The following is a 12,548-nucleotide window of genomic DNA, read 5'->3' as shown; positions in this document are numbered from 1 at the left end:
TAACTCATGGTGCTGTAATTGTGGATGGTTATGGATTCGTGTTAGTGAAAGATGGAGTGGTTGGAGATTTCCTGGCATGACTGTTATCACTGAGATGGGACTTGAGCCTCTCCAGATGGATTTTCACACTTGGACATACCACAGGATCATGCTGCCTTTTCTTCTTCTCTGCCTTCTGCTTCTCATCTCACCAGAAACCAAAAGGTGGAAGTTTGAAGCTGACTGGGGCACAGTTTACCCTGCCTCTCCCTTAGTTTGCTGCCTAACTGGCAGCATTCCCTTTGGTTTTAGGAATGATGCCCAAGGCCTAGTGAAGGGAGAAAGCCCGGGGTTTCTTGGCCTCTGTCCTTCTCAGCCCTGCAATGACTGCACAAATATTCTTGCAGCTCTCAAGACACAGCAGAAGGATTGCTCACTCTCTTACCCTGCTATATCCACTCATCGGGACAATTTCAGCTGATCACAAGCCAGGAATTATGTCCCCCCTTTGTGTTAATGGTGCGTTGTATACGGGAAGGTCATTCACTCACTTTCTCTTGCTCTTCCCCACAGTTCATTCCCATGCCTGTGCTCTACGGTGTCTTCCTCTACATGGGTGTCGCGTCCCTCAACGGCGTGCAGGTGAGTCCCTCCTCTGGCCAGGAGCAGGCTCTTCTCCAGAAGGTGGCCTTCATTAACCAGGGCAGGGTGTCTTTCACAACCAGCCTTTCCCCTCTCCTTCCCCGCCTCCTTTTCCATCCCCAGACACCTGGGGAGGGTGGGAACTGTTGACAGACTTCACCAGCCGTCCTGAGATTGAGACCTAAGGGGAGCGATCCACTCAGGGGGCGAGCAGCCAGGCGGCGTGGGGCTCTCGGTGAAGAGCTGGGGTCCATAATCCCACCCCAGCTCCATGATGCCAAGGGCAGCGTACGCCTGCCAAGCCTGGTTCCCTCCATTCAGGGTGTCTGGCAGGCTGAAGGAGAACAAGGGAAGATGATTTATGGCAGCGGGGTTATTCCGCAGTGTTAACGAGCGGGAACATTGCTGTTTGCCGGGGAGGGGAAGCCAAGCCCCGCTCTTTGTCGTAGAGGAAATATTACGTAAGGAGCCTTTTTCACAGCGCCGTGTCTGTAATTGGCCTTAGGAAGCTGGAAGGGGTTTTGTTGCTTTCTGGCACCCTATTAATTGTGGCCTTTCTTTATAGCCCTTGGTTGTGCTCTGAGGGGAAAAGACTGCCTGTTCTGTGCACACCATGAGAATTTCCTTGGGTGTTCTCTAACGGCCCTGGCTTTCATTCCATCTCGTCAGGGGACAGCGAGGGGATTGTAATGTTCGCCCTGGGGTTGGTTCTCCTGGAGGGAATTTGCCTGGCTTCCCAGCCCAGGTGGCCAGGGGACCGGGCAGTTTGTTTTCTCTCAATCAAGGATGTTTTTCACTCAATGAGAAATCCTGGTTTTGTGTTAATTCCAAGTCCATCCGGTCCAGCACGGGGTAAGGGAGGCTGCCGGAAAAGCTGCCCATCTTCCTCACTCTTGGGTTAGGTGCCTTTCTGTCCCTCATGACGCAGCGTCTGCCCTCTGTTGACCTCTGCTCCCGATGTTTTTGGGACAAAAGGCATTGGTTTTAAACACTGAATGTCCTTCCTTGGCAGGAGCAGGGCAGGGGACGGTGGCAGAAGTGACCCAGCGTTGGGTGCTGACCATGGTTTGGGCATTCATCTTGTTTCCTCTGGTTTGTGGGGAACAAAGTGCTTCCTTCAAGGGAAAATTCCCTGTGTCCACAGCCGCAGCTGATCTTTTGAAGCCACCGGAGCCATTTCTACTCGCCTCTTCCTTACTTGATTTACACACTGATCACCAGAGCTCATGGAGTGCTGCTCCTTCAAATAGAGGCACCTCAAGGCTGTGCTTTGAGTGATGCTTTGCTCCTGTGTCTCTGTTCAGTTGCCAAATTTAGTGCAGACCAAGGACTTTTACCTGAGACGGCTGAGTTACCACATTTGGCCCTCTCTGCTTTAAGCCCAGGTCATCAGGATAGCAGAGCTGGGTTTTCTATGCGGTTTCTTTTGTGGAAGGGACATGAGTTGATTCAAAGTCACACTTCACAGTTGTTTAATGCTTTGGTATCTTTCTTTTCTGTATCCAGGGTTTCATTACATCTCTTTCTTTTCCCTTCCAGTTCATGGATCGTCTGAAGCTGCTCTTGATGCCTCTAAAGCACCAGCCTGACTTTATCTACCTGCGCCACGTCCCGCTGCGCAGGGTCCATCTCTTCACCTTCCTGCAGGTGGTGTGCCTGGCCCTCCTCTGGATCCTCAAGTCGACGGTGGCTGCTATCATATTCCCTGTCATGGTAGGCAATGTTCTCCTTCAGAGCCGTCCCTTTCGCAGCCGGTGCCTTCCACACGCAGTCACAGAATCATTGAGGCTGGAGAAGCCCTCTCAGCTCACCCAGGCCCAGCCCCACCGTGCCTGCTAAACCATGTCCCCAGGTGTCACGTCTGCGTGCTTTTTTGAACCCCTCCAGAGGTGGTGACTCCACCACTGCCCTGGGCAGCCTCTGCCAGGGCTTCACTGCTCTGTCAGTGAAGAAATTTCTCTTAATACCCCATCTAAACCTGCCCTGGTGCAACTTGAGGCCATTTACCCTCATCCTATCACTTGTCACCTGGGAGAAGCTCGCCCTGTGATGAACAGGCAAATCCAGCCTTTCCCTGGCAGAGCCCTTGCCCGGGGCTCTGCCTCGGTTCGTGGCATTCAGGTGAGGCTGCACAGGGTCAGTGTTGCCGTGGCTGCCTTTACATAAATCCTTGGAGGAAAACGAGACTGGAAAGTTAATTTTTCTCCAGAAAGGTGTAGTTAGTTTTGACCGTTCCTGGCTGCCAAGGTGAGATTTGCCGTGTTTTCTCCTTGAGCTGCATGAACGAACAAGAGGTGCATGCTTTTCCTTTTTCAGCCCACACAATTACAGTACGGAAAATATCTCCCTTGCTTTTAAATAGCACAGATTTACATATTTCTTCCTGTAGGTTGCTCCTGTTTGTCCTGATGTGAAGTAGTCACAGTTCAGATTTCAGGTTGATAGGGAGATCCCAGGTGTTTCCCTTGTTCTCTCTGTGTTCCTTTACCACCAGAGTTAAAACGTGGGGGTTTAAGAAGCAGCACCAACGAGAACGCCCAAGGCATTTCCAGTGAAAGGTAAAACGTGGCTGAGAAGTCCCTCTCTGCTTTTCCAGATCCTGGCACTTGTGGCAGTCAGAAAAGCCATGGACTACCTCTTCTCCCAGCATGACTTAAGCTTTCTTGATGACGTCATTCCAGAAAAGGACAAGAAAAAGAAAGAGGATGAGAAGAAGAAGAAAAAGAAGAAGGGCAGTGTGGACAGTGACAACGATGATGTAAGGAGCTTTCTGCTTTTCTCAAATGACTCATTTCTATCTAGCTGATCCTGGGGGATGGTCCGGGCCCCTCCCCGGCTCTGGGGCTGACAACGTCCCAGCCTCCTTTGAAGCCGACCAGCTCAGACTTTCACTGCTGCAGGAAATCACCCCCAAACAAAACTCATTTTCTACATTGCCTTCCCTTTTCCAGACGTCACCAGCCTGTGGGAGGTGGTGCTTGCACTGGCGAGAGTGAGATCACACTGCCCAGCCGCACACAGGCTGCCTGCTCTGCTGAGATGTCGTGCCCTTTCCTAGGGCGCCTTCCCTCACCCTGCCTTGTTCATCTTTCCCTCCTCCCCCTTTCTCCCCCATTTTACATTTTAGGAGGAGCGTGGGTTTTGCCAGCAGCTCTGTTACTTCTGAATATATCCTGGGTTTCTTTTTTGATACTTCTTTAATTACTCTTTTAAAAGCACAGACAGAAGTGATGTCATATTGCAAGAAAGGCTGCTTTCTGCTGGTAATACTCATGATCTAACTGTTTTTGAAGCATCCCTGTCCTTCTGCACTCTGCTCTGGTCCTCTCTCAGGTTGCAGCATGCCCTGAAATAGTGAAACATCTGTGTCATTCCTAAGCGCGGTCACCTGACCAAAGCAGATCCAGGTGCCTGAGATGGTTCTGGTTTTTGCTCTGTATATAAGAAGAAGAAGCGTAGTCCTCGTGCCTTTAAACATTCTGCTATGCAGGTCTGGCATGAACTCAGACCCTGTACTGAGGTAGCAGCCATGGTGGTTCTGGAGTGCTTTGTGTAGAGTGTGAGCTGCCCTTGCAGCGCTGGCTGCCTCACTCACTGTTACCTTTTGCAGTGTGAAAAGGCAGCTCGGCTTTAATAGTTTTAGGCAGTGTGGAGAGTCCCAAGCACAGCGTCACTTGTTCTGCTCCTGTAACCGTCCAGGGTTCATGGAGAAGGGCTTTTCCCATGATGCAGGCAGAGGTAAAGTCACCTGAGGCTGGAAAAAAAATCCCATTTTAACACAGCAGGAGAAACAAATGAGAAGAGATCGCACTCTGGGAGGAGGCAGGCAGCAGGACAACACAACTGGTCTGAGTTTTGAACTGGTGTGGTACGGCAGAGCGGCAGTGGTTGTTGGTGTCCCTGCTCCCTGGCTTCCTTAGTTGTGATGAAGCAGGGACTGGTGACTACACAACAGCAGCAACATCTTTGTTGGAGCTCTGCTTGCCCCTCAGCCTCATAAAAATACTCCAGTGGAAGGGGTTTGCCCCGTGCAGGGCTTTTCACTCGGGCCTGCTCTTGACCGGTTTGCTGGTTCTAACAAGGGCTGTGGATTTGGTGAGGTATTTTACTGCAAACACAGGTGTAAGTGAGACTGGGATGGACCCAACTTAAATACAAGGAGGAGTCGCGACAGACTAGCTGAAGAAACCTCTGCCATATTGTGTCTGGGCCTCATAGAGCAATTGGGAATTAAAAAGGTTTCTAACAGCAATGACAGCAGGGTAAAACATTTGGGTGAGCTCTCACAGCAGGCAATGCTCTGCCATTCCTGCCTGCAACTGCCTGTATTTCCAGCAGCCGACTCTGCGGTGAACTGGAGGGTGTCAGACGCTGCTGGGAGGTGGGGAAGGGGAACAATTGCGCAATGTCATTCTCAATCGGTTTTATTTGTGTTGAAGAAGAGGGAGGTGGGGTGCAGTGGGGAACCGGTGGAACCCAGCAGGCTGGACGATGCTGTGTTATCTTTCCTTCTTTTCTTTTCCTCATTCCTACAGAAACTCTGAAGGATGATTGTAATTTGTGGGAGACGCTAAGAGAGCGAGCAGTGAAAATATTCTAAGACCTTTTAAACGTTTCTTTCACAGTCTGACTGCCCCTGCTCAGAAAAAGTCCCAAGTATTAAAATACCAATGGACATCATGGAGCAGGAACCTTTCCTAAGTGATAGCAAACCTGCCGACAGTGAGTAGAACCGACCTCTTGCATGCCTGCTTGCCTCTTATTTGCAGTACAAATGTATCTATATACTTAGAGTGTTTTCTTTTTAAAAGCCAACCTTTCCTACTACTCGAAAAGTCCTTTTTCTTGTTCTTTTTTTCTTCTCTCTCTCTTTTTTTTAAAAAAAAAATCCAGGCCTCTGATTTATCACAGATTTTGCTTTTGTGAGCTTTTCTCTTTGCTTGTTAAAAAAATCAATGTTGTTCCTTCTGGTGCCTCCAGCTTAAGCGCTTTTATCCAGCTCCTCACAGGTCTCTTGGCTGCTCACTCGCTCTCTCCTCCTCTCTTTTCTGACTTTTCCTGGTCTGTTTGATTTGTTTTTTCCCTCTGAGCCTCGTGTTCTGGACTTGCGGCATGTCTAAACCGCATTGCTGTCCCGTTCCTGTTTGTTTCCTTAGGTGCCGAGCAGTCGCAAAACTCAGCGCTTTAACGAGTAATTAAGGTTGCCATTGTTCCGCATTGTGCATTAATCTGACCAGGCAGTGAGCAGTTGACCATTAACCTATTTCCCTTCTTAGGTGATTTCCTTTTGTGCTATTCTGTTTCCTTTTAATTCCTTACATTAATGTCCTTAATTGATTATTATCCTCTTCATTTTCAGTCATTTTCCCTTCTCACAGTATAGTTTTCTGAGTGAGGAATCGGGAATAACGACCAACCTTTGCACACCTAAGAGTGATGGGTGGGATCTAGAGATAAATGGGAGGGGAGGAACACAAAGCATAGTAATACATAATAATTTAGTTCTAGGAGCAGGACCTAGACCTGCAGACCTTTAGATTGTTTAACCAGAGTTTGAATTGAATAGCTGGTACCCAAGTCATAGAATCACAGAATGCCCTGAGTTGGAAGGCACCCACAAGGACCATCAGGTCCAACTCCGGTCCCTGCGCAGGACACCCCTTCTTCTGAGGGTCTTGGCTTCTGGAACAAGTCTCTTGCCTTTTAGTGGTATTTACATGTGTTAAGCAATCCTAATTGCTCTGTGGTTTTCAGGTACAGCAACACTTAGAGATCGGTGTTATAAAACAGAGCCAAAGAGATGTTCCCTTTACTATTTAGTTATTCTTAGTGCTTTGCTGATAAAGGAAAGTCGGGAAATCAGCCTTGGATCCTCCTCCTTTCTCTGCGTGCCCTGATGTGCTAAAACCAAATTGCACCCTAAATGGGATTTTAGGATGAGATGCTCCGTTTCCACAGCTTTAAGGCTGAAATATTTAATTCTTCTGCTGCAAACATGTTTGTTGGAGACAACACGGGGTTGACCGCCCATCAGCTGAGCAGTAGCTGGTTGCATATTTGTGCATTTTTATAATCCAGTGATGGATTTGCGGGGTTTTTATTAGAAACGTCAAATAAAAAACAATTCAGGCCCTTGAACTAGAAGAAGTAGCTGGACTCTTTTAAGGTCCCTTTCAACCCAAAGTATTCTGTGATTCTATGAATCCATCAGCACCATGATATTGCCCTAGAATAGAAGTGTGCTCTGCGATTCAGAGTATATTAATGATACGACTCCTAGCGTTAGCTTTCCTTCAGCAGCAGCAAGGACAGGATTATCAGTGACAGAGAGCATACTTCCCCACGCTGGGACGGGAAAGGAAAGCCTTTACCAGCACAAAGCACCCGTTTGCTCACCCGGAGTCTGGCTGCTCCATGAGGAGCGCAGGTTAACTACAGAGGGGCGGAGACAAGGTAAGTGTCCAGGTGAAGGTCTTGGGAAAGGTGTTACTGGCAGCTCAGGGGCCTGCAGAGAGAAAGAAATCGAGTGTTTCTGTTTCCCAGCGGTGAAATTGACGTGGCAGGCAGGCAGCAGTAAAAAGGCATTGCCAAACAAATGAGAGTAAACTGGAGGCGCTGAGGCTGGGCTTGAGGAGCCGTGAGTGCTGCAGGCGATGACAAACAAGACTTTCCTCCCTCTCCAACAGGAGAAAAATCACCAACATTCCTTGAACGCCATACGTCGTGCTGATACAATTCCTTTCCTTCAGTCACACACCATGCCAAGGTAAGCACCCAAAAAATGCACTTTGTGATCATCTCTCAAAAGCATCTCAGCTGCAGCTGCGTATACGTGGCAAAATTTTGGTCCCCCTATAGGAAACTCTTAAAAAGCACGTTGAGAGAATTCCCCACGTGAGATTGCAGCATCCCACGTTATTGCTGACACAGCCTTACCCTGCCTGGGATGGGGAGTGGAGAGCCTGGGGGCTCCACCAGCCTCAGGGGGACCCCTGCCGCAGTGCCAATGGCTGGGCTGGGGTCTAAACCAGAATAAAGATGTGGAGCAACTTAACTCTTTCTCGCTGCAACTCGGGGTTATTATTTGCTCTATTTTCCACTACAGACATGTGAAAGTGTGTTACTTCCCTCTGCACCACCCTGTTACATGACTGAAGGAAGCATGACAGCAGTTTTCTCTCACTGTCTGTGTATCTTTTCTCTTTGCAGCCCTCCACGAACTCCAGTAAAAGTTGTGCCTCAAATTAGAATAGAACTTGAGCCTGAAGACAGCGGTTACTTCTGGAGGAGCAAGGGAACAGAAACTACTTTGTAATTTGTCTGTCTGTTAAACCTTTGATGGGATTTCTTTTGTCACTAGCCAAATATTACACCGCTCCCTGCTCCCCACCCGCATCGGTCAACGCGACACCCCGCCCTCGCCCCGCTCTGCTGCCTTCTCTGTCGCTTCCACACACACGCGCCTCTCGCCGGCGAGCAGAGGGCAGGAGCGCTGACCGGAGCGGGGGGAGCGGGCAGCGCTTTAGCCGTGAGCCCGCCTGTGTCCGTTCGTCCATCTGTCCTCTGGCAGAACAGAAGCGACCTCCGGGCCGAGGCGACGTTGTGCTGACGCCGCTCGAAGACGCTGGAAAGTGCTGCTAATACTAACGCGCTCTCACAGCCTGTGCTTGTAGTTCTGCAGGAAGGACGAGGAGAAGGTACTTCACTCCCAGTGCAGAGGAACCGTCGCCACCCTCGTAGCATGTGTTTGGAAACGTCCCTTTCCTATGCAATTTTTTTTAAAGGAACACTTTAATGGACTTAATCCGTCAGGTACATGGAAGAGTGTTATTTTCCTAGATTATTTTGTTTAAATTATGGGGGCCTAACCTTTTTTTTGTCAATTTTTTTAACCTTTTTTTAATTACTGTAAAGAAACAAATGAATTTTTCCTGCAGCAGGAAACGTATAGTTCTGAGTAGTTCTACCTCTTATTTCTAGATGCCAGGCTTTCTGTAAAAACAATGTCTTGTACCATATATAATGTGATTTTTACAAATGGAAAAACGAAAACCACCACCGCACCACAATCTCCGGGACACGGCATAGGGCTGGGTCGGTTTGCCTAACACCCTCTACTCTGAAGCATCTGTTTGACTTAGGGTTATGTTATTTTCTTTTCTGGTTATTGTATAAATAATCTAATTCTACAATGAAGGAGACGGGCTGTAAATCTCTTGTGAGCCAGGAAGTCTTAATCGTCATGGACGTGAGTGAAACCCTGACCGGCTGCGGCACCAGTGGGCAGATGCCGGTTGCACTCGTATTGTTGATCACCTGCGTGATACTGTTTTAATTCTTCCTTTTGAAACATCAGTGTGCGTGCAAGGGGTGTGTGTACACATGACAAGACACCGCTGCTGGGGTACGAGGACGGTGCAATGGAGGGGAAAGCTGAAGGCGGCCCACTGGGATTTTCACCCCGACGCTGCCGTTTGCCAGGTTCACCAACATCTGCATCCTCTGGCATCCCGCGTCTACGGAATTGATCCTACATCCTGGCTTCCCAGTCCTCACCCCATCCACCCGTACAAGGCGATGATCAATGCCGAGCAGGGTAGGTGTGGGCACCCCCAGGCTTTTGGTTGGGAATCAGGCGAGCGAGGTTGACCCTGGGAGAGGCGATTTTCTCTGTCACACGTTTGGGAAGTTGGGCTCCACCAAGTCATTTCTTTGATGTGAAGCATGGGGATTGTATCTAACGCACTATAAAGGCTTCATCAAAAAGAAATAGCCCAGCTGTAGGGCTAATTCCCTGACAGAAGAAAATCCCAACCCAGAGGACCAGCACGTTGCTGCCACTTCAGTCCTTGTGAAACCAAAGTCCATGTTGGTTAAGGAAACAATTTTCTGGTGGTGCTGAGACCTTAAATGCCAAATTCTAGCACCTACTCACTCGTAGCAGCGGTATCAGCAACAAGAGGCGCAGAAGAGGGCTGGAGCAGCTGGACATGCTGCTTTCCCTACAGCGCTGGGGTGAAAGTGTGAGCCGAGAGAGACTGATGGTTTGAGCTCGATCTGCCGCCAGCAGTCATTGGCGATGAGCTGCAGAGGTGCCTACGGCACACACATGAGTGCACACCGCTGGATGTTCCCCCTCCACGTTCTCCAGGGGCTTCAGTTGCGGCTTCCATGAAATGTGTGTTGATTTTTGGATGTGCATCCTGGGAACCCAGCGCAAAGGAAAGGCTTGGGAGCTGGCAGAAATGGCCAGGAACTGAGCAGCTCTGTGATCCCTTCGGCCAACTGGAGGATGGGTAACCTGAGGAGCGCAATGCCGGCTTCGGTCCACGGTGCCCACCCCTTGGTGAACAGAAGCATCTGGCTCCCAAAGGGGAAAGAGACTGGAGCGTCACCTCCAGAGCACGCGGGAGCTGCTGTTTTGCCCAGACCTTTGATTTGTAGGAATCCTGGTAACCAACAGAGGAAGGATCAGAGCAGATGAAGAGAAGCGGCTTTCCTGCTCCCGGTCAGCTCAGCGGGCAGGGCACTGCAGCCACGCACCCACCCCACGTGCGGCCTCCCGTCACCTGGCGATGTGTCTCCACAAAAATGAGGTCTTCCACTTCCAAACTGCGTTCAATGTACTTGAAATGTGTTGACTGCTGATTGAGATCTATCTCTCTCCTTTTCTTTTTTGGTTTTAACCTGAGGGAGCTGTTTGTTGGGCAGAGGGTGGGCGTTGCGGAGGGGACAGGACAAAGTTTGCTGCAGCTTTCCATGGAAAACACGCCACGCACGCTGGTGACACGAGCTGGAAGCGTTGCCTTCCCTGGTGCCTGGCAGTGGCAGCGCTGTCTCCTTTAAAAAACAAAACCCAACACAAATTGAGTAACCAAGAGCTCTGCTGGCAGCAGGAGCCAGTGGGCAGGGAACAGAGGCTGCAGGTGTGGCAGGGAAAGCCTCCCTGTGCATCTTAGAGCTTCGAAAAGCACTTACTTTCAATCCGAATTGGGAATTTTGTGGGAAAAGGCCATCAAGACATTAACTTTCCCGAACAAAACAAAGCCAGCTGCAGCCAGCTGTGTCCCAGCCTGAGACCGTGGTGCCCATCTGCCTCTGCAGCCCCTGCTGCTTTGTCATCGCGGCCGATATGGCTTGGGGTTTTTATTCTATTTTTTTTTAATCAAGATGCACTTTTGGATACTTTTCTTGTTGTTTTTAATTCTCGTAAGTCTGTATTTGCTTTGGAGAAAAGAATAAAAACGTAGCGTGAAATGAAGTGGATCAAGATGGTGGAACAAAAAGGAAAAAAACAGCAGAAAACATTTCAATATATTAAAATGATTTTTTTTTTCCAGTAATATAAAACATGAAATTCCTTATAACATTATAGTATTTTACAGTTTTATGAAGCTTTCTATTGTGACTTTTATGGAATCAAAAGATGAAGATGATGAGATATTTTAGCATTTATATTTTTCAAAATTAAATGTATACTGAAAATAAAGTAACTTTATGCATTTCTCGGTGAGTATGTGGTTTTGTTTTCCGTTGTACCCTCAGCCTTGTTTGACAGAATGGAGATGCCCGTCTCTTTTGTCACGATTGCCGGCTCCAAGGGAAGATGCTCAGCAGCTCTGGAGGGAGAGGAGGCTTAGGAAAGGTTCACACAGGTGAAGAGACCGGGGGTCATTTAGCCTGGAGATGAAGAAGCTGAGGGGAGACCTCATTGCGCTCTGCAGCCCCTGGAGAGGAGGTTGTGGTGAGGTAGGTGATGGGCTCTTCTCATGAGTGACGAGGGATGCGATGAGGGAACGGCCTCAAGTTGCACCAGGGGAGGGTTAGATTGGATGTTAGGGAAAATCCCTTTGGCATTCAGAACCAGAAACGAAGTACTACACGTTTGGTGCTTGAAATCACGCTTGGCTGGCCACACTGAGGGCTGGGAAAGACTAAAAGTCCCACATTTTGGGGGCTAAACCCCCATTCAGACATTTTTGGGGCTCAGAAACAGAGGTGAAGTAATTAATTAAGCAAGGTGCTGCGTTTGGGTGGCTTAAATCGGAGACTAAGACCCTGGTGTTCGGGCTCAGAAACAGACCAGCTGCTGTGATTAAGCCGGGGGGAAGGGAGACAAGATGGCGCCGCCACAACCCCTCAGCCCCGCCCCCCGCGCGCCCGGGGCCAACGCCCCAGGGGGGCGTTGGCCCCGAGCGCGCGGGGGGCGGGGCCAGAGCCGCCTCGTCCAATCAGCGCGGGCGGCGCGCAACGAGCGGCCAATCGCGAGCCTGGGCGGGAAAGACCCCAGCGCGTGGGCGGGAAGCGCGAGCTGAGGGGAGAGGGGGGCCAAAAGGGAGATCGGGAGCGAGGGGAGAGGAGGGTCTGCGGCTGCTCCGGCGCTTCTGGGCTCTGCGATCCCGCTCGGGTGAGTTTGCTGTTGGAATATAGAACCTGGAAGCGTGTGTTACGCTGGGAAATGCTTCTAGAGCCCTCAGCGTAAGGAGGAGGTGGGGCTGTTGCGATGGGGATGGTGTGAGGGCGGGGGCTCCTCTGCCCTGAGGGAAGGCTGGGAGAGCTCGGGGTGTTCAGGCTCCAGGAGTACCTTCCAGCACTGAAAGAGGCTGCAGAAAAGCTGGGAAGGGGTTCTGGATCAGGGGGAGCGGGGACAGGATGAGTGGAAAGGGTTTTAAGCTGAAAGAGAAAAGATTTGTGTTAGATAGTAGGAGGGAGTTCTTCATGGTGAGGCTCTGTCTCAGGCTGCCCAGAGCAGTGGTGGCTGCCCCATCCCTGGAGGGGTTCAAGGCCAGGCTGGATGGGGCTTGGAGCCCCTGATCCAGTGCGAGGTGTCCCTGCCCATGGCAGGGGTGGAACTGGGTGGGCTTTGAGGTCCCTTCTGACCTAAACCACCATGGTTCTATGAAACAATGGTTCCCAGGGAACGCCAG

The 12,548-nt window shown here is 50.1% G+C and overlaps 1 protein-coding gene across 10 annotated transcripts in view; it reads left to right on the top strand.

Moving 5' to 3' along the window:
• Positions 1–11,126, top strand: part of SLC4A4 (solute carrier family 4 member 4) — a 189,894-nt gene extending 178,768 nt beyond the window's left edge. For 6 of the 10 annotated variants that reach the window (XM_069855013.1, XM_069855015.1, XM_069855010.1 and 3 more), the window contains 5 exons: positions 553–621; positions 2,161–2,334; positions 3,218–3,379; positions 7,308–7,387; positions 7,831–11,126. In XM_069855013.1, coding sequence (XP_069711114.1) covers positions 553–621; positions 2,161–2,334; positions 3,218–3,379; positions 7,308–7,387; positions 7,831–7,936 — 591 coding nt within the window. In that variant the 3' untranslated portion in view covers positions 7,937–11,126. Of the gene's footprint in view, positions 1–552; positions 622–2,160; positions 2,335–3,217; positions 3,380–5,246; positions 5,344–7,307; positions 7,388–7,830 lie in introns of all 10 variants that reach the window. The other 4 variants (XM_069855017.1, XM_069855016.1, XM_069855011.1 and 1 more) reach the window with 1 other exon arrangement.
• Positions 11,127–12,548: the final 1,422 nt, after the last annotated feature.

This window comes from Phaenicophaeus curvirostris, chromosome 4 (genome assembly GCF_032191515.1).
Source record: "Phaenicophaeus curvirostris isolate KB17595 chromosome 4, BPBGC_Pcur_1.0, whole genome shotgun sequence".
Lineage (NCBI taxonomy): Eukaryota > Metazoa > Chordata > Aves > Cuculiformes > Cuculidae > Phaenicophaeus > Phaenicophaeus curvirostris.
Note: the sequence above shows the minus strand (reverse complement) of the source record. Positions and strands in the feature narration are given on the sequence as shown.